The sequence below is a fragment of the Eulemur rufifrons genome, chromosome 17 (assembly GCF_041146395.1).
Source record: "Eulemur rufifrons isolate Redbay chromosome 17, OSU_ERuf_1, whole genome shotgun sequence".
NCBI classification, from domain to species: domain Eukaryota; kingdom Metazoa; phylum Chordata; class Mammalia; order Primates; family Lemuridae; genus Eulemur; species Eulemur rufifrons.
Window position 1 is genome coordinate 6,963,238 of NC_090999.1, and position 22,222 is coordinate 6,985,459.

The following is a 22,222-nucleotide window of genomic DNA, read 5'->3' on the forward strand; positions in this document are numbered from 1 at the left end:
ATATTGAAGTTTTCATTGAGTTTTTTCCTCCCTTTTAGCATTTTGCCCATACCACATTGGTCATTTCTCCCTTGTTGGTTTGGGATTTGAAGAACACGTGAGTATAATACTTTTACAAACTTAATTTTGTTAGTTACCCCCAAATTTGATATTTGCTGAGTAAGTAATAATGTTGTAAAGAGTTACTTCATTTCTCAGTCTGCCTTATTCAAAGGAATAGCTAGCCAACACTGTCATCTCATTCTTTTAAAAATAACAATGGCTCAAAAGACAGTGGTCACGGTGCCGGCTAATGAAGATGTGATCTGAAATCCCATGATGCACTGTCTGCACTTTCTGTTAGGTGGGCCCAAGGCCTGCTGCAGGAAAGGTTCCCATGGGCAGATTTTCCACCTGCTCTATGAACTCATGCGTCCCCTTCTCTCTCCTTCCCCAGGTGTCCCATAGTAAATTTAGAAAAGTAACAATTTAACAATCAATTTTTTAAAAAAGGAATAGACTATCTTGGAATGATGAGCTGTAGTGTTTTCTAAATCATTTGCTTATAATTATTTGCAGGTAATTCCTGTTATCTTTTGACATTTTATGGTTATTTTCCAGAGGTAGATAAATTTTTAGATGGATGACTGCTTCTCTCTTGGAGCCCTGAAAGGATTTAGTCTTTTAAGGAAGAGCTGACTAAGTGGGATCTTCTGTTCACTTTGTGTATAGGAGTCCTGAGAGATCACATTCTGAAATGTTCAGATATTTAATTTGTTTCTCTGATTCTCACTAGTTGAAGGCAAGAACTTGAAAGGTTCAGATAAATGTTTTGATAAATTTTGACTTTCCAAACTAATTGCCTCTTGCTATCTGAAACTCAGTAACCAAATAATGCAGATGGGCAGTATTTGTTACTATCCACACTCTTACAGTCTATAAGTTGAGAATCGAACAGATTTGGAGAGCAAGGGAAACTTAAATAGTTAAAATTCTACTGTTAGGAAAGGAGGTGGCTAGGATGTTAGGTGGGCGACTTGGGCATATGCAGCTGCTCTAGCAAATCTGCTTTAGAGTGAGACTGGAGGGCAGGCCATTGTATTGCAGTCTTCTTATTTTTGTAAAATTTAATTCACTTTACTGCTCTTTTCTCTTTTTTGCGAAAAATGTTATTTTTAAATTTTTCATTTTTGAGTAATATATAGCAGCCAATGGGAGAGTCTGGTTTTCAGAGAAGTCATCCAGAGGGGATTTTACAGTTATTTTCTAGTTATAAATTGTCTAGACAGTTCACTTTTAGTTATTTGGATTGTTTAATACATTGGGAAAACTGGGATGTAGGCCATGTGGTAAAATTAAATTTTATTTTATTTTTTCTTATTTACAGGTCCAAGCATCTCATTTTGAAGGCCTAATCACAACCATAGTTGGGTATATACTTTTAGCAATAACACTGATAATTTGTCATGTATCCTTTAATGAACCAACTTGAGTATTCGGTAATATACATACTGAAGATTTGTTCTCATTAATGGCGAAACTTTTTTCTCTCCTTGTCATCTTAGTAAAAGTTGTAGGTATTTGTAGTCAGAGTGAGTGTGGACAAAATGTCAAGTAAAGTGTTCTGTCTGTCAAAAAATATTAAGTAGTTACCTGTTTCGTTGTACCTTTAAATGATCAGTTTTTCCTTGACTAGATGCTGTAGGGTTTGGCAACTCTTGTTAAATTTCATAGGTCTCGTCGCTTACTGGGAGTCTGCTATATTGTTGTTAAGGTAATTCCTGTTACAAGTTAAAACTGGAGATGATTTCTGCTACATTTGAATTATATTGATAACCTTTATTTTCACTTAAGGTTTCTTTGTTAGTGGTGGTAGAAATTGGAGTATTCCCTCTCATTTGTGGCTGGTGGCTGGATATCTGTTCCCTGGTAAGTTGAGTTTTCATTATCATACAATCTCATAATTTCAAAACTTCAAAAGAAGTTTTTAGGTTGAATTCCTTTTAAAGGAAAGTAAATATTTGATAATTTGCATATTGTTTCTGAAAATGTGTCACTGTAGAATCTTAATGTTGTTAATTTTTTCTTGAATGCCTGATTTTTTTGAGGTTTTATGCAAATTTTTGACATTAGGGTATTTTGACCAGAAATTTTCTAATATCCAGTGGAGAATTTTATTACTCATTTTGTTCTAAATTTTATGATAATGCTAAGACATTTTACACACATACACACACACACGCACACACACACATATAAGGAATAATTTGATAATGAGACTATCTTTGAAATAATAAATTCAATCTTAACAATTTGTTTTAAGAAAGATGCTCATCCTTGATTATAATCTTTAATGACTATTAGTGATAATGAGTTTTGATATTTCCAATATATTTTATATGTAGAAAAGTTGCCTTTGGTTCTGAGATAGCATTTACCCCCATACCCTAATAGTAAAACTCTTCAAGAGTGCAGACCTGTAACCAAGAACAGAAGTTCTTACATTAATTAAAAATGGTTCTTTCACAGAATTAGCGTTAGTAAAGCTCTTATTCACCAATTGATTTATTTATATTTGAAAATTTAAAAATGTTATATGCCTCTTTGAAGTAGTATCCCATATTTTATATAGTCCTGTGACATCATGAAATGGCATTAAGAGAACTGCAGTCCTAGAATATCATACCTTACGTGCAAGTAATTTATTCTTTTCCTAGAAGATGGAAATGTTAATTTGGCAAATGTAGGTGGTATAGATCTCTCTTACCTGTTCTCTTTTGGCTTAGGAAATGTTTGATGCTACTCTGAAAGATCGAGAACTGAGCTTTCAGTCGGCTCCAGGTACTACCATGTTTCTGCATTGGCTAGTGGGAATGGTGTATGTCTTCTACTTTGCTTCCTTCATCCTGTTACTGAGAGAGGTAAGTCCTACCCTACTGCTACTTGACAACTGAATGCCATAGGGAACTGAGGGAAATGCTAATACCGTACATTTATGAAAAGGACTTTTGCTTTCACTACCAGTCATGCCTCAGTATGATGATTTCTTAAACCATATTCTCTACTATTTTATTCTAAGAGGGAATAACTGGTAGGGGACTTTGGTTTGATTACTTTAAACTGTCTTCAGCTGTTTTTCTCAAAAATTAACAAGTTTTAATATTTCTATCTGTAATCAGTTATGAGTTTGAAAGATGATTAAACTGAGGGAAAAAATTAAATAAGAGCACTTGTTTTACCTGGTGTCTATTATAGCCATCCTCTAATACAAACTCTTGGAATTTTGTGAGATGTGAGCCTATCTCAGACTTTATTCAAGGAAATGTAATGTTGGAAATACCCAAAGGATATGGTTTTGCAGGATTGAACACATAAAATGGTTTTGAAGCAGGTACCTTAAGTGTAGAATTATAGTGATGATCTTTTATGATTCCAGATCACTTGCCAGCTGGGTCCCTTTACTACTCCTGTTTTTGGAATCGGGTTCTGATTTTAAGATGGTGAAAGCAGATCAGTATTTGATTAGTATACATCTTAGCTCAGTCACTCCCCAAGTATTACTGAGTGCTATGTGCCAGACACTATGCTATATATTCGGTGGTAGTAGTGAGAAGCAAAGACATGGTTCCTGTTCTCAGTTTTATAGCCTGGGAGTGAATACAGCCATTGAACAAATCAGCTTACCACACTGGGACTGATGATGGAGATACTCAGGGCAGGGAGGAGCAGGCTGACAATTTCAGCTGGAACAGAACACAGAAGCACAAAGGCTGAATGCCATTCACAGTGTGCTTTGCTCTTTGAAAGATTTGAGGAGGAGGAGAGGGATGGTCAGGGGCCAGAGCATTCTCCTGAATCATACAGTGTAAGTGAGTAAATTCTGTTTGCGAATAAAGCTTGGTTACAGAGTGGAGAGAGTGAGGAGGCTGCGTCTGGCTCCCGTTTTCACAGATATTGCAGTACATTGAGCTCTGTAGAGACAGCACTGGGACAAGTGAGAGCCCGAAGGGCACTGGGTGACTCCGTGCCTCTCTGAGGAGACATAACTAAACATGGGCAAAGGAGATCAAAATGTCATCATATGCATTCTTTGTGCAAACTTGTCGGAAGGAGCACAAGAAGCAGCACCCAGATCTTTTGGTCAACTTCTCACAGTTTTCTGAGAAGGGCTCAGAGAGATGGAAGACCATGCCTGCTGAAGAGAAAGGAAAGTTTGAAGATATGGCAAAGGCACACAAGGCCCGTTGTGAAAGAGAAATGAAAACCTATATCCCTCCTAAAGGGGAAACAAAAAAGTTCAAGGATCATAATGCACCCAAGAGGCGTCCTTTAGCCTTTTTCTTGTTCTGTTCTGAGCGATACGGAGAACATCCTAAAATCAGAGAACATACCAGCCTATCCATTGGTGATGTTGCAAAGAAACTGGGAGAGGTGGAATAATACTGCTGCAGATGACAAGCAGCCTTATGAAAAAAAGCCTACAGGGCTGAAGGAAAAATATGAAAAGGATATGGCTGCATACCAAGCTAAAGGAAAGCCTGATGCAGCAAAAAAGGGAGTTGGCAAGGCTAAAAAAGCAAGAAAAAGAAGGAGGAGGAGGAAGATGAAGAAGATGAAGATGATGATGAATAAGTTGGTTCTAGCACAGTTTTTTTTTCTTGTCTAAAGCATTTAACTTCCCCTGTACACAAAACTCCTTTTAAAGAAAAAAATTGAAATGTAAGTCTGTGTAAGATTTGTTTGTAAACTATACAGTGTTTTTTTTTGTATAGTTAACACACTACTGAATGTGTCTTTAGCTAGCCCTGTCCTGGTGGTATTTTCAGTATCCACTAACCTTGCCTGGTACAGTATGGGGGTTGTAAATTGGCATGGAAATTTAAAGCAGGTTCTTTTTGGTGCACAACACAAATCAGTTATATATGGGGATGGTAGTTTTTTCATCTTCAGTTGTCTCTGATGCAGCTTATATGAAATAATTGTTCTGCTAACTGAATACCACTCTGTAATTGCAAAAAAGATGTTGCAGCTGTTTTGTTGACATTCTGAATGCTTCTAAGTAAATACAATTTTTTTATTAAAAAAATAAAGCTTATGTTCTTTCTTCGAAACAAATGATTGAGACTAAAGCCAGTAATGTGTTTTTAGAAGTTGTAATTATATGTGAACTTGAAATTACATTGTTTAATGATAAATGTTTTATAATGAATTTTTCATTCTATCAGTGTGGTTTTTTTGTTAATACAGAATCCTGGTATTTGGGAGTTAGAACCTTAGAGATTATATATTGTAACCCTCTCATTTGAAAGATAGAGAAATAGAGGTTTGGGAAGATTAGATGCTTTGCTGAGACTAATTCAATGAGTTTGTACCACACAGGATTAGTACCCAGACTCCACCATTACTCCATCACCTACAGCCTCTTGGATGATGATCTTCATTCAGAGGGGGAAAGATAGATAGTTTTCTTTTTTTTTTTTTTTTTGAGTCAGAGTCTCGCTTTGTTGCCCGGGCTAGAGTGAGTGCTGTGGCGTCAGCCTAGCTCACAGCAACCTCAAACTCCTGGACTTAAGTGATCCTACTGCCTCAGCCTCCCAAGTAGCTGGGACTACAGGCATGTGCCACCATGCCCGGCTAATTTTTTTTTTTTGTATATATATATTTTTAGTTGTCCAGATAATTTCTTTCTATTTTTAGTAGAGACGGGGTCTTACTCTTGCTCAGGCTGGTTTCGAACTCCTGACCTCGAGCAATCCACCCGCCTCGGCCTCCCAGAGTGCTAGGATTACAGGCGTGAGCCACCGCGCCCAGCCGATAGTTTTCTTAAGTTAATAAAAACACCTCTGCGAAGTGTAAGACTGAAGTCAGATCTTCAATTTAGGACGTTGATACATTGCAACATAATGTTTTCATCAGATGACAAACATAGTAACGGTTGTATTTAATTTTTCATCTCAGAGATCTAGATTTATTGACAAATTGGACTCAATGAATGTTTTTTCCAGTGAATGATTAAAAGCATCAAAGTGTCCAGTGAATGGTCACAAGACATCAAACATAGGGTAGTTTCATACAAATTAAGGTTTCGGAACTTCTTTTCTCAGGAAAACCATATGAATTTTAGATGGTCAGAATAATTTTAGGTACTTATTTTTCTGTTAATGTTTTAGCTCATACACAGAACCTGGAGACATTTTTGAATATTTATAGTATTTAAAATATATTTGCAGGTACTTCGACCTGGTGTCTTATGGTTTCTGAGGAATTTGAATGATCCAGATTTTAATCCAGTTCAGGAAATGATCCACTTGCCCATTTATAGGCATCTCCGAAGATTTATTTTGTCAGTGGTAAGCAGATCCTTTCATTGTTTTTTGAGTAAAATGTGTTACCTTTTAGTTTTGTTTCATCAGGAAGGCTGGTACAGTATATTGAATTACACTTATCTAAGCCTGTGGAACTCAGTTGTCAAGTAGCTATTTTATTGGTAACTTTGTTAAAATAAATAAGTGACGGTTAATAAAGATGCCTTCTAGTTCTCTAGTAGTATAATTGATTGCCAAATTATGATCCTCTAAATTACATTTAATTTGCATTTAACCGATGGAGTCTTATTGCTGTCTTCTAAATTAAATTCTTAACAGAAGCATCCCGAAGTTTCTTCCCCACCTGGAAGAAGTCTAAGTTTTTCTAAAATAAAATTTTAAGAGCAAATTATGCCCTTTGGAAACTTGATAGCCATTAACATGGGTCACGTCTTAGATAGTTATAGGTGATTCATTAAGTTGCAGGTATTTTTGCTCCTTCATTGTAAGTTTTTATCTCTCTCCTTACATACCATGTAGTGATTATCCTTTGTGGCTCCTGTTTTAGCCTTTGTGTCCTAGATGGCAGATCTTTACATTGAGAGGAGCAGCCATCTCAGAAATGCATTTTGTACAAAGTGACCCAAGAATAGTGTGTAGAGTGGAACACCTGGGCTCTGGGTGGATACAGGCCTGGGCTGCCTATTGGTTGAGTGTGTTCAGATGTCCACCTGTCTTGCATGGGAGTGATTGACTTCTACAGTGGTGTCATGTACTGTTTCTTACTGCAGATTGTCTTTGGCTCCATTGTCCTCCTGATGCTTTGGCTTCCTATACGTATAATTAAAAGTCTGCTGCCTCATTTTCTTCCATACAATGTCATGCTCTACAGGTAAGTTTTAAAAACTCAGAATAGCTTTACTAATTTATTCTGTTAGGGATTTGATATTCTGATTACATTAAACATTTAAAACATTAATTTCTTATAGGTATTATTGGAAATATCTGGCAGTTAAATTTTGCCATATTGTAGACCATATAAATATTAGTTTAGTAGTTACATTTTCCAATGGAAGACATTTATTTTTCTGCAAATATAGTATGCATTTGTTGAGCATTGCAATGTTTTACCATACCTAATGTGAGTGTATTAGTAACATCATCTTTATTTTGAAAAACACATTATGAGGAATGAAGCCAAAGTTGCACACTTAATTATGGATTTAAAACAGGTTGCAAGGCTTGTAGATAGAAAATTTTTTTGCTTTAAAACGTTAAGTCACCAAAAAAACCTAACCTCTACCGCTCATCCTGTATTCCCTTTCTTAGGGATTTGCATTATTACCAGTCATTATCGCAATTGCAGGCAAATTGGATTTCTTCTTCAGATTTACTTCTACTTGGTCTTTAAGTCTTGTCAATTCTGATTCCTTAAAATCTCTTACTAATCCAACTTTTTGTTTGCCACTTACCGTAGTTTAGGCCTTCCTCTTGCTCTCTGCTTATAATCCATCCTTAATATCTCTGCCTCTAGATTTTCTAAAAATTTGTTTTACCCCTTGGTTTAAAAGTTGTCAGCAGTTCCTCTATAATCTGCATAACAATATCCAGGTCATTTAAAATGACATACAGGATTGGCACAGTCTTAACTTTGCCTTTCCGACATCTTGTCCCAGCATTGTCTGACCTGAATTCTTCTCTCCAGCCGTGCTGTAGTGCCGTTGAGTCTCCCCAGAATCGACTCAGCTGTTCTATGTCTTTCCCTGTTTACAATGGCCTTCTCCATATTTGACTGGGAAGCTTTTGATACTCTTTCCCAAAATTCAGATTAAGATTTTATTTTCCCTAACTACAGTAAATCATCATTCCATCCTTTAAAATTGTCTCCATTTTTGTAATATTTACCTCTCCTTATGGCACCTGTTACATTATTTTATAAGTATTTGTTTTATCAAACATGGCAGAAATCATGCCTCATTTGGATCCTAATCCTTTGCACAGGAATAGGATTGTTCAAAAATAAAAGATTTATTGTTGCACACAAAGTAAATTTGTATTTCATTAAATTAGAATTGACCAATAGATATATGCTGATTCCTTAAAGTGGTGGAAAAGATGCTAGTAAATAATTTAAGGCCGGGTGCGGTGGCTCACACCTGTAATCCTAGCACTCTGGGAGTCCGAGGTGGGTGGATCGTTTGAGCTCAGAAGTTCAAGACCAGCCTGAGCAAGAGCGAGACCCTGTTTCTACTAAAAATAGAAAGAAATTATATGGACAACTAAAAATATATATAGAAAAAATTAGCGGGGCATGGTGGCGCACGCCTGTAATCCCAGCTACTCGGGAGGCTGAGGCAGAAGGATTGCTTGAGCCCAGGAGTTTGAGGTTGCTGTGAGCTAGGCTGATGCCATGGCACTCTAGTCTGGGCAACAGAGTGAGACTCTGCCTCAAAAAAAAAAATAATAATAGTAATAATAATTTAAAATGTAGCATCAACTTGTGGTTCTTTAAATTGTTACTCTTTTGTAATAAAACTTTATTTTTCTACACTTAGGATTTTTGTAGATTTGGAGGATGGTTTTCTAAATTTGACCTTTAGAGCATATGTGATATGTATTTGGGTACAATCATAATGAGAACCAGCATACACAGGTCTAGCTTAGTATGTTATTGAGAAAAATCAATTATGGTAGTCACTTACACCTAGAGGTTTAGCAAAGTTTGTGTGCTATATATTAATAGTAGTATTTAGTTTATTCTTCTACTCAAGAACATTGAGAGCCCATTATGTGCCAGGTATTTTTCTCTGCCCTGGGGACATAACAGTAAACAAAACAGAATGAAGAAAAAGTCTCTGCTCTGGTGGAGCTAACATTTTAGTAGGGAAGACAGACATTAAAATAGGTAAAATATATAAAATGTCAAATGCTCATAAGAGCTATGGGGAAAAAAATAAAGTAGAGAAAGGAGATAAAGAGAGTGGTCAGGATGGGGTTGCAATTTAGGAAGAGTGACTGGTGAAGACCTGAGAGGGTGACCGTTGAGGAAAGCCTTGAAAGTGGTGATGAGGGGTGAGCCCTGTGGATTCTGTTGCAGAAGGCAGGTGCAGCAGCACCCAGATCTGTTTGAGGAGCAGCAGGGAGGCCAGTTTGGCTGCAGCATCAGGGGGAAGGAAAAGTAGTTGACCCTGAAGTCATAGAGGTCACGGAAAGCCTCTTAGAGAGCCTAATAGGCTGTTGTAAGCCCTTTGGCTTTTACTTAACTGGGTTGGGGAGCTCTTGGAAAGCTTTGAGCAAAGGAGTGATCTAACTTAGGTTTGAAGAGGATCATTCTGGCTGCTATGATGAGAAGAAACTGGGTGGGAGTCACCAGGTCAGGAAATGCAGTGATCCAGTGGCCAGCTAGGAGGACAATGCAGTGATCCTGGTGAGAGGTGAGGGTGGGCAGTGGAGGCCATAGAAATGGTTAGAGTTTAGAATATTAAGATACAGTTAAAAGAATTCCGTAGCTGTTTGGATGTGAGGTATAAAGAAAGGAATCAGGGATCAAAGTTTCTGTCTTGAGCACTTGAAAGAATGGAGTTACCATTTACGGAGTTGGGGATGATTGTGGGAGGAGCAGGATTAAAAGGGAAGATTGGAAATTTGATATTGAGCATGCTCAATTTAAGATGTCTAGTACATGTCGATGTGAAATGTTGATATGGTACTTTGGATACACAAGTTAGGAGTTAGGGAGGATGCCTGAATAGGAGATAGAAACGTATAGAAATGTGATATTAAAATTCATGTGAGGGTCACATTCACCCAGAGAGTGAGTGTAGATGAGAGAGGAGAGGACTGCCTGGGGCCCTTCGGTATACCCAGGTTGGGGGGCAAAGGAAATAATGAGTCTTGGAAGCTCTTCAGGGAGAAATTGTTTTGAAGAGGAAGGAGTGACCAGTTGTGTAACATGCTACTAATATAGCAGATGAGGTGAGAATCAAGACCTGACCGTCAATTTAACAAAATGAAGGTCATTGGTGACACTTACCAGAAACAATTTTGGTGGAGTTTGTGGGGAAAGCCTCACTGAATCCTAGAGAGCATGGGAGGAGAGGTAATAAGGGCAATGAGTTTATTCAGTTCTTTAAGGAGTTTTGTTGTAGTCTGCTAAATATTTAATATAATATAGTTATAATGGAAAATAGAACTCACATTATAAATCTTTGCTCTTTGTGATTGTCTTAGTGATGCCCCAGTGAGCGAACTGTCCCTCGAGCTGCTTCTGCTTCAGGTTGTCTTGCCAGCATTGCTGGAGCAGGGACACACGAGGCAGTGGCTGAAGGGGCTGGTGCGAGCGTGGACTGTGACTGCTGGGTACTTACTGTGAGTATGGGCGTGCCTGTCATTTGTGTCCATTGACTAACCTTTCTAGAAAAAAGTATGTTCCATGCCCATTCAAGAAAAATTAGTTTTAATAAGAGACAATATCTGCAGGCATGTATAATACTTATTTCTAAAATTTAAAAAAATTTTCTTATCCATCCTTTTATAGAGAATGTATGCATGTTTTTGCCCTTTTATAGGTTTGCTGCTGGTCCAGTTTTTTTCATATTATGTAACACAGGGTAAAAATATTTTAATGCAGCAGAAAGAAACCCAACTTACTTTATTTAGAATTCAGAACCTGGTAACTGAGTTCTTCTCAGATTTGGTTTCTTAATCGTTTAGTCAACATGTATTTTTTTTTTTTAAGCTTTATATATGTATTTTAAAAGTTGAATATTTGGAATTAAAAAGGTTTTCAGAAAACATTTGGCATCCTATAGCTATCTTAACATGAAATACGGGTTTGGTTATGTTGGTTGGACATATGTCCTTCTCTAACTGCTTCGTCCCCCGATCTCATTTTTGCCTTAACTGATGCATAGCTTAAAGGTTTTAGTGGAGCTATGTGTCACAATAGATGTAGTAGTCATCTGTACAGAAGAAAAGAAGTTTGGGTTTTTTTCCCACCCTTAATATCCTTACAATCTGGTGCACTGTAAGTATGTACTTACATCTTGTACTTCTAACTACTTACAGGTACACTTGTAACTATTTTGTACATTGTATGTAGTTTTTTAAGTTACTGATTTCTCACATACTGGCTGAAGAAAACATAAAGTAGATTGAATTTATGGGGTATTCTGTAAGTTCCTTAATATTAAATTTAGAGGAGTTTCTTTAAACCAGGCACCAACATTTAGACCACTTGGTAATAATACTGTGTACAGATTCTACTTGTATGTTTTCTACCTTTGTAGTAAATATTAAGAAAATAAGTCTCATGTCTGCTGTTTTGTTTGCTTATTTTTTTGCTGTTTTATTCTGACCGGAAGTGAAATGTTTCACTTACATAATTTTTGCACAGGGATCTTCATTCCTATTTATTGGGAGATCAGGAAGAAAATGAGAATAGTGCAAATCAACAAGTCAACAATAACCAGCACGCTCGAAATAACAACGCTATTCCTGTGGTGGGGGAAGGCCTGCACGCAGCTCACCAAGCCATACTCCAGCAGGGAGGGCCTGTTGGCTTTCAGCCTTATCGCCGGCCTTTAAATTTTCCACTCAGGGTAGGTACTATATAGACTCAATCAGAAATAGAGTCGTTTTCAAATATCTATTGAGGATTGGTATTGTTAGTCTGGTACCACGCAGTCCTCTGTGTAGGCATGTCTTACACATGCCTGACAAGAACCCATGTTTTATTACCTTCGTTATGTAACATAATATATATATAAATGACCAGGTAAGTTTATCAAATTTTAGAAATGGGTCATAGAGTTTGGATTCCATGGGCTCTTGCTCTCTGTTTAAGAGGAAAAAAGACCCTCAAGTAAATAAACTAACATTATTTATATTATTTCAGTTATGTGTCAGGAGCCATAGGAATGGATATTTCAATATTTTTCTTCCACTTACTCTCCACTAAAATACTGCAAAGTATGGGTGGTAATTTCGTGTTTATAGCTGATGAAACTGAAAGCCAGGTTGGTTAAGAAAGCGCCTGTTCCATGGTCTTTAAACTAGTAAATGATTAGTCTGTGATTCAAAATTTTGTCAGAAATGTAAGCTGATGGCTACTATATGATTACTATGAAGTCATTTATATTCAGTCTGATATATTTTAAATATCCTCTAGTAATGATATGGGCTTGTGAGATCATTTTGAAATTTGGGCAGGTTATTTAACATCTCAGCTTCAGTTTCTTTTTTGGTAAAAATAGTTATCATAATACCTTTGTGTATTATTTGTGGATCAAATGGGTCTAATCATTCAGTCATGCAGCAATATTTTTGGTGCCCGTGAGGGTATCTAGAGCATATGAACAGTCTTTGCCCTGGAAGAGCTTATAGTCTACTTAAAAGATGAGAAAACAAATGGTGGCAGATTTGGGTTCTCATGGTGGGTATTTACGAAGGGGGCTGTGACTGCCTCAGTCAGGGGCCACAGGTTCTTAGTGTGGGCCCAGAGGAGTCTCTGTAGAGGAAGTTGTACCTGAACTGTTTTAGAAGTTGAGAGGCCAGTCAGAGAAAACAAAAAAAGAAAAGGAAAGCGGGAAGGGCATTCCAGGCATATGTCAGGACATGGGGACATCAGACATGGTAGGCTTGGGACTACAGATAATCGAATATATTTATATGTGCTGGAGAGAAGGGGAGGGGCTAGAGGAGCAGTGGGAGATGAGGCTCTTGGCTGGGCAGGAACCAGATAGTGGAGAGTCAGCATTCGCTGAATTGTTCTTCTGCTGCTTTGTGCCCTTGAGGGACAAATCTCTGTTCCTGATGCAGAGGCTTATGCTGGAGGACTTTGCTGCATAACCCTGAGGGAAAACAGCAAGGTCATTTTTCCCCTTATCTCTTAATCTTGAAAGCAGACCTCATAGTCAGTTTCCTTTTTCTTTTTCCGTGGTCTTTACTCAGCCCTCTGAGCAAAAGGTATTTTCTGGCCAGACCACAGACGAATCAGTAAGTTAAAGCTGACTAAGTCTCTTGAGTTTTGACGTCTGTCCTTCTCAGAGCTCTGTGCCCTGATCCTGTGGAGATGTAGCTAGATAACAGGTAGAAGGCAAGCTATAGGTGCTACCTTCCTCCCCAGGGAAATTGTTTCCCTCCTCTCTGTGTGGTATCTTTTTATCTGTACTTCTCAATACATGAGCACTAGCTTATGTGGCTATTTACATTTCAATTTAATTAAAATTAAATACAATTAAAAATTCCATTACTCATGCTCACTGACCACATGTCAAATACTCAGTAGCCACACGGAGCTAGTGGCTACTGTATTGGACAGCGTGGATCTAGACATTTCTGTCATCACAGGACATTCTAATTGGATAACACTATTTGATTAAAAGGTGAATATTTTTAATTTGTAATGTTTTGTTTTAATTAATAAGGGAATATTTAAGCTGAATGTGTTTTATTTTAATACTCTCTGATTAAAAACATTTGTTACTTGTGGATGTATCTGATTATGTGAGAATGGACATTTATTTTCCTTTTGGTCTAAATTATAGGTAACTTTACCAAAAATAAAAATTTCCTTTTTATGTGAAATCAAAGAAAACCTGGAAATAAAAATACAGACAATTTCTTTTTGATGGGAGAATTGTGTTTTGGAAGTTTATCATAAAATATATTGAGCACACATGAACCATTTATGTATTGTTTGTTTTGCCTTGCAGATATTTCTGTTGATTGTCTTCATGTGTATAACATTACTGATTGCCAGCCTCATCTGCCTTACTTTACCAGGTATGAGCTTGTCCTGGCGTTCAGCTGATAGCATCTTTAAGATTCTTTTTTTTTTTAAAGTTACATCTTGCTGAGATGTGATTTTTTTTTTATCAGATATAAACTTGAAATAGTTTTCCTCTCATGTTTGATTGAATATGGGATATTGATCAATTTAGGACTCTCCATCTTACTGGATTAATTTATATTGGAGCACAGGAGGACAAAGTCAAGATATAATTTATGATTTGATTTTGGAAAATGTACTTACAGTCATTCATTTTTCATGAATATTGTCTTATTTACAATACTCATTTTCAAAAAATCATCTGTATGATTTAAGTCATTTCTTCAAGCCAGTCTTTTGATATTAATTATGTTTGTTCTCACTATGTAATTATCTTTCCAATCCATTGCATATTGTTGCTAGAGAACATTATGAAGCCAGACTGTTTCCCTTTATTGTTTGGTATTCACAAATACTAATCTTCCATGGCATTGAGTTTCTACTGAAGTATGGCAACTTAAACTAAATGTTTCTTCATCTAACAACTAAGATACTGTGGATGAATATAGTTGTATATAGTAGCTTGTCATCCTCTCCAGAGGGCAGGAATAAATGGGGGTAGAGTCCACAGCCAGTGACAAAGTGGCAAAACCAGCTTATTTCTCCCCTGCCTTGCCTTTATTGTTCATGTCCAGCCTGAAAATTCTAGATGATATTAATATGTGTCAACCACTTAATCATTAAGTGGAAGATAATTTTCAGCTCTTATCATATGTAAATGTATATTGAGTTAATATTTTGGTTATAACACTAATTTTATAAGTCAAATTTTTATTGAGGGCTAAAGCTGGGAAAGAGCAACTAGAAAAATTAATTTCAATTGTTATTTCTAAAAAAGAGAGAACATTTTCTAACTTGTAGGAATTGTGGTTTTACCTTAAACTGGTAAAAATAACGATTATTTTTTTCCTGCATAATGATTTTTGACCTTTAGAACTTTGCTCTTAAGCTAACTACTGTTTAAATCACAGCTGTTAAAATGACAGTCTGGTTAACCATTTTAATGCAATGCAGTAAACATATTGCTGAGAACACTTAGTTTTTGAACTTAGGATAGTTTTATATTTCTGGTTTCTATGTTCCATTTTCATGTTTTATGAGAAATATTTAACAAAACAAAAAACTTAGTGTTTTTTTGTTTGTTTTTTTAAGAGACAGAGTCTTACTTTGTCACCCAGGCTGGAGTGCAGTGGTGCAGTCATAGCTCACTGCAGCCTCAGGTGCATCCTCCCAACTCAGCCTTCCAAGTCGCTAGAACTACCAGTGCGTGTCACCGTGCCCAGATAATTTTTTATTTTTTATTTTTGTAGGGGGGGGGTTTCATTATGTTGCCCACACTGGTCTTGAATTCCTGGGCTCAAGCAATCCTCCTGCCTAGGCCTGTCAAAGTGCTGGGATTACAAGTGTGAGTTGCCACGCCTGGCTAAGAAACATAGTTTTAGTACTTGAATGTGGCAAAAGAGTAATTTAGTTCCATTAAACATTGTTAAGTAAATATTTTCCTTTGATCCAGTTCTACCATCTAGTGGAAAGAATGCAGTTATTTTTAATTATAAAATGTTGAGACTCATACTATACATTTGTGGTCATGAGGATGCTATTTCTTCCCCGTAGGATATTCTCTGGAGCTACAATTTAACTAATGTTGAGTTACTACGAACTAAAAACTAACCCTGTCTTCTGAAAAACACTTTTTTGACTAGAAGTAGGTCAAATGTGGAATAGAAAGTGGCCATTAAATTTAAAACAAATGAAAAATCCCCCAGACCAAAAAACATAAACCCTAGAGTAGAAATATATTTAGAATACTAGACATTTCTACAGAAGTTTAAGTTCTGATTTTGATATCTTCAAATAAGGATGCACATGTTTATTTCATGTAATAATATATTTATGTATTTGTCTTTTTTTTAAAAGAGTTATTTTTACACCCATGCTATTTTGTGATTCTGCAGAAAGTCCATGGTTATCAGCATATGCCTTGTAAGACTTTACTGTTGAGCTGCTTTAGTTTGATTTGGAAGTAGTATAGTTCAGTGGTCAAGAGCATGAGCTTTGTCAGGTAGACATGCATTCAAACTCAACTCCACCCTGTATGACTTTGATTGGGCAGAGTTCTTTTGCTGACCCTTAATTCATAATCTTTTAAAATAGAGGTCATATCTACATTGAAGAGGCAGGGGTTGTTGGAAGGATAAATGAGATAACATGTAAAAATGATCAATATAGCCACTAGTTCTTTTTAGGTATTCAAAAATAATAACACTATGTTAAGAAGGCAGTTCATGGGGGAAAAATGCACTAGAAAATTGGGTCTTGCTGTTCTTTCTAGCCTTACTGAGAAGTAATCATGTAAAGAATGTTACTAAATTATATAAATGATCTTTCTTGCTGGAGAGATTATTGTAAGTACACTGTAGAATTTATTTCTAACAACTTTTTTTGTGAGACATTGCCTTAGCTCTCAAATCAATTTATTACATTCCATTATATTTATATGGTCTCAATTTTTGTCTAAGAAAATTATTATGGTATTCTTTGATGATTGTGCTTTAAAACATGATTGTACCCCACTCCTTCAGTTTTCTGTCTTGCCAAATGAGCCAGTTGGAAGAAAATTACTCTACATTATTTGTAATGTTCATAGCACAGCACAAATACTAGAAAAGAAATTCTCCCCTTTTGTCCTCTTATGTGCATAATGAATTCATTTGGTGATGAAAACAACAAAAACAAAAATGTCCTCAAAAGCTTTTTCAGATGGAAAGAACAAGTAATTGGCAAGGTAAATCAGAGTGCATATCCCAGGAGAGTTCATCCCCATTCATTGACTGCTGTGTTTTCATTGTGTCCTAATCAAATAATTGTGCACTATTTAGAGTCTGTGGTTTTTGTCTTTTGTATTTGATGAAGACATTAACATATAAAAATGTGTTATCTTTCTCCTAATGTGAAAATACTAGTAGAAGAGTATCAAGATCACCATTCTTTTTACCTAGCCACACGTCTCATTTATCAGCCTTTCTATTTTCAGTATTTGCTGGCCGTTGGTTAATGTCGTTTTGGACGGGGACTGCCAAAATCCATGAGCTCTACACAGCTGCTTGCGGTCTCTATGTTTGTTGGCTGTCCATAAGAGCCGTGACAGTGCTGGTGGCATGGATGCCCCAAGGACGCAGAGTGATCTTCCAGAAAGTTAAAGAGTGGTCCCTCATGGTAAGTTTCTGTAATAAAAGATGGAACTTATCTGTTAGGAGCAGTGAATATTTTTCCAGTCATTTTTGAAAATCTTTTTTATTCACTTGTATCTGTTTCCTCATTTTGTTGATAGTGTCAGGAGAGGTTTTTTTTTTTTTTTTTTAAGGAATATTCCTTTAAGAAATAGTAGCTTTCTGGTTTATTCTGAGATCCACAATCCTACATTCAGATGTATTTGAGAGTTGAAAAACATGCTACTAAATGATCCGGTAAGGCCCTTGAATAAGTAAGTAATCAAAAATTAGAAAAACTGATTTTTGGAGATTGATTGCATTTTTAAGGAGTGAGCTGTTCTGTAGAATTTAAGATCAAATTTGTTTAATTAGAATTTTCCTTTATAGATTTTTTTTCTAAAATTTGATTTTTTTAATCTATTTGAATATGTAAAATCTTGACTTCAGGATGTCCAGTCAGTGTTTTGGGGATAATATTATAAATGGGATTTCTTTATAGTCTTGCTAATTCAAGAATGTTTTTACTAATATGAAAATGTAATAAGTAATGGAAGTTACTGCTCTCAATAAAGAACTTGGCTACCACAAATGTAAGATTTAAAAAAACCCACTAAGATGATTATCCAAATGTGGTGATTTATATATGTATAAATATTGTCTACGACTGGTAAATATGTTTAGGCCACTGTATATGCCTTTTCATTTGTGTAATTAACTGTAGTTTTGTATCTGAATTTATATTTTGATTTCACTAGAAGTTTAATATCCATTTATCTATTAGTATTGAAGAAAAACCTAAAATCTATTTTTATAGTCAGAGATTATATATTATGAGTTGGAGGGGTTAAATTGCTATTTAATCCATAAGATAATGAAACACTTAACTATATTTAAAATAAGGAAACCAGCTAATGCAAGTTTTCATTTGATATTTTTTCATATCATCACAAATTGTTGTGTGAGTAAGCAAGTACTGTGTCTTCTATACACACCATATTTAGTCTCTTGTTGAAACAGGTGTACTCACTAAAGCTACCTGAAGAAAAAGAGAGGTCTTCAGAATCCAAGGCCACTTTAAAGACTGATTTCTTTGTCAGGATTTTGTAGTTACTCTTTGGTAATATCTCTTTTTCTCTTTGTTTCAGCTTTATTCTCATTTTGCCATTTAGTCCAAATTTTAGAGCTGTAATTTCTAATACTCTAGCCATGTGGCTAAATGGCTACCATATTGGACAAATGGATATAGGGCATTTCTGTCATCATAGTAAGTTCTGTTGGATTGCCCTGTTCTAGCGGGAGGCCAGTTTGATCAGCTTTATTAACTACTTTAATTAGAATTGTGCAGAGGCCTTCTCCTATACCAATCCATCCCATGGGTCACAGATCAGCCTATGAGGTAGGCCACTGTTGGATCAGGGACCTTGGCCAATCAGTGGCTTTTCTTGGACAAACAAAAGCCTCGTCCTGAGAATGAGATTGTGAGAAAAACAGCATAGCCACCTAGTTAATATATATAGTAAAATGAATTTTCTGTAATTTTCCCTTTTGTACTGGCAGTACATAGTAATGTCAGGGTTTCACTAATGTTTGAACCCTTACGGTTACGTATTCAAGAAATCTCATTTAAACATATAACATAAAGTGTGAGTTGTCTAAGGTAATGTAGTTGGCCCTCCATATCCACGGGTCAAAAATTCAGGGGGAAAAAAACAATAAAAAATAACAATATAGGCATAAAAAATGAAACCAAACCAATACAGTGTAGCAACTATTTGCCTAGCATTTACATTGTATTAGGTATTATAAGTAATCTATAGATTTAAAGTATACAGGAGGATGTGTGTAGGTTATATGCCAACACTATACCATTTTATATAAGAGACTTGGGCACTTGCAAATTTTGGTATCCATGGGGGTCCTGGAACCAATCCCCTGCAGATACCAAGGGCTGACTGTATAGTATAAGTGGTTCTGTTAAGCATCAAGTCAGAGAAGAAAAATAAACCTCACAATGGAATAAAGACTTTGGCTTAAAGTCAGAAAGATTCTCTTTAATGACATGGTTCCTTGTTTCCTAATAGATAATGAAGACTTTGATAGTTGCAGTGCTGCTGGCTGGAGTAGTTCCTCTCCTTCTGGGGCTCCTGTTTGAGCTGGTTATTGTTGCTCCCCTGAGGGTTCCCTTGGACCAGACTCCTCTTTTTTATCCATGGCAGGTAAATACATGTCTTTTGCTCATGATATTTCATTAAGGATTTGGCATCAGAAAATAATCCTTACTTATTTTAAGTGATTTTAAGCCATTGGTTTAGAAAAACTCCTTAATTTTTTTTTCTATTCTAGGGACCCTTGTAAAATGGTTTAATGCCCTTTAATCTGTTCCTTCCAATATAGGCTCCTTTTAACTCTTTTAAAAGAGCTTACTTCACAGGTTAAAATATCACCGTCTATCATTTAGACTTCTCTAATGTTTAAAGATACATACTAATATGTGTTTTTTTTTTTTTACCTTTGAGGTAGAATGAAGTATATTTCTCCTTTTTTTTTGACTTTAAGACTCTAATACTTTTGAATAATTACAGCATGTTTTCCCACAAAGTCACAGCTCATTAAAAAGCATCCTGGGGAGACCCGTGAAGGTCACAGCAAAGGTCTTAAAACTCATGGAAAAAGAAATTTAACTTTTCTATTGTATTTGTAACCTGAGGTTTTTGACATTATAGAATTAAGATCTTGAGTTCTTAGTAAATATTGGGGAGACAGAGCTAGGCATTGACTTTAGTTATTCAGAGGTTTTTTTGCTTTGTTTTTGATCTCTTCTTAGTATATTACAATAGATTTTTCTGAAAATGAAAATTTTTAGGGCCATATTTCTCTTCCTCTATGTTCCAGATAGAGAACCTCCACAGGCTTAATTTACATGAAAACATTTAGTTAAGTGCTTTAATTGTCCCCAAACCCTGTATTGTGTAACCCTGGTGAAAATGAACTTCCTAAGGAGCTTACATTCTGGTGGGAAAGCTGCAGATACACAAGTGGTCTGTGGTGTGATTAGGGGAAGCACAGAGAGCTGTGGCATCCTGTAGGAGAGGTATTTCTTCTAGCTTTGGGAGTTCAGGTATGGTTTTCTGTAGAAGATAATATCTAAGCCAACCTAACCAGTATAGAGTAGTGAGTAAGAAAGGAAGAAGTATTATATATTCTAAGAAGGAGCCAAAAGGCAGACCTGGAAGTGAGACAGAGTGTGCATATGGGGAACTGCCTTTTTTCTAGTCTGGCTCATAGACTAGAATTGATGAGAGAAATGAGTAACAAAGGGAAGTACAGAACTGACTTACCAGTTTATGATTTTTCACCTTTATGGTGGTGTGCAAGTGATATGTATTCAGTGGAAACTATACTTTTGAGTATACAACCATTCTGTTTTTCACTTTCAGTATAGTATTTGTGTTAGAGGATTTTGCCCAACTGTAGGCTAATATAACACGTTTAAGGTAGGCTAGGCTAAGTTGTGATGTTCAGCAGGTTAGGTGTATTAAATGCGTTTTTGACTTAACAGTATTTTCAACTTATGATGGGTTTATTAGGGTGTAACCCAATCATCAGTCAAGGAGCACCTGTAATTAAGCATATGGTATATCTTTCAGAAGAGCTGTTTTGCAGGATAGTCAAATAGCATTAGTAATTGAAGGAGATATTTTTTTTTTAACAGAATAATGCTAGCTAATAAAAGTAGAGAGGTAAACAGTTAGAAAATTACTATTTTGCAGTATCTAACAAAATAATTGATTGCAGCAAGGATTTTCAGTGGATGTTGGATGGATAAACAAAATAAATGCCATTATTTTATTTCTTCAAACCATCCTTAGGCTGTTTTGCCGGTTTTAACTGAGCTGACTTATGACAAAATAAGACTGTGGAGCTATAAATTTGGCTTAAGAAACCATTCCAAAGGCTCACAGATAGCTTCCAGCTTGGAGCACTTACAGTTCTCCTGCTGAACTGTTATTAGGCTCCTAATGGTACACCTGTCTCCAGCCTGCTCCCCCCACCAACCTGCAGGGTAGCCAGAGTGATCGCTATTCCCTACCACATAACCTCTAAAAATGCAAATCAGATCACAGAAATAGACTTCACTGCTTAACAACCCTAAAGTCCATGGTGCACAAAATCCTTAATAGCCTACTCTTTTTTACCTTAAAAAAAAAAAATACAAGTATTAAAAAATATATAGTGCATGTAACATTTAGATCAATTCAGACATAAAATGAAGAAAACTTCAGAGAAGGCTGACCACTGCCTCAAATAGTACCCTGATCCCTCCCAGCAATAACCACTCTAGCATCTGGTATATACTATCCACATTTCTTCCCCATGCATGTCTAGGCTAATCATCTTGGGAAAATAGTACAGATTTCCAAAAGATACAAGAATGATTTTTAATGGAAACATTGAACATGAACTGTTGGCCAAAATGTTACCTGAATTTTGCAATATATGTTAATCTTCTGTAAAATTGTTACCAATCCTACAGAACTTCTGTTTCGAAGTGAAATAATGTAAGAAAATTATACAGCCTCTTTGCTGGGTTTATTGTTAAAAACAACAACAGAAATATGTTAAATGGTTTTTATTACCCTAGGACTGGGCACTTGGAGTCTTGCATGCCAAAATCATTGCAGCTATAACATTGATGGGTCCTCAGTGGTGGTTGAAAACTGTAATTGAACAGGTAAGCAAAGCAAAATCAATTTTCAGAGAAAGACAGTCTAGCATTGGTTGTGATTATGTTTGGCTGATGGAACTCTTATTTTTCATTTTGTAACTTTTCCGAGTTTTCTACCTTTTCTTTAATGAGCATGTGTATATATATTTCTTTTAAAGAGAAAGCAGTT

At 36.1% G+C, this 22,222-nt stretch overlaps 1 protein-coding gene and 1 pseudogene across 1 annotated transcript in view; both read left to right on the plus strand.

Annotated features, from left to right (window-relative positions):
* MARCHF6 (membrane associated ring-CH-type finger 6) overlaps window positions 1-22,222 on the plus strand; it is a 72,935-nt gene that overhangs the window by 39,547 nt on the left and 11,166 nt on the right. Inside the window, exons 11-23 of the mRNA XM_069492758.1 lie at window positions 39-97; window positions 1,367-1,447; window positions 1,685-1,753; window positions 1,834-1,908; window positions 2,766-2,900; window positions 6,210-6,329; window positions 7,076-7,176; window positions 10,515-10,652; window positions 11,680-11,884; window positions 14,000-14,069; window positions 17,150-17,331; window positions 19,409-19,543; window positions 21,970-22,059. Coding sequence (XP_069348859.1) covers window positions 39-97; window positions 1,367-1,447; window positions 1,685-1,753; window positions 1,834-1,908; window positions 2,766-2,900; window positions 6,210-6,329; window positions 7,076-7,176; window positions 10,515-10,652; window positions 11,680-11,884; window positions 14,000-14,069; window positions 17,150-17,331; window positions 19,409-19,543; window positions 21,970-22,059 — 1,460 coding nt within the window. The remainder of the gene's footprint in view (window positions 1-38; window positions 98-1,366; window positions 1,448-1,684; window positions 1,754-1,833; window positions 1,909-2,765; window positions 2,901-6,209; window positions 6,330-7,075; window positions 7,177-10,514; window positions 10,653-11,679; window positions 11,885-13,999; window positions 14,070-17,149; window positions 17,332-19,408; window positions 19,544-21,969; window positions 22,060-22,222) is intronic.
* On the plus strand, window positions 4,051-4,626 carry LOC138398273 (high mobility group protein B1 pseudogene; annotated as a pseudogene).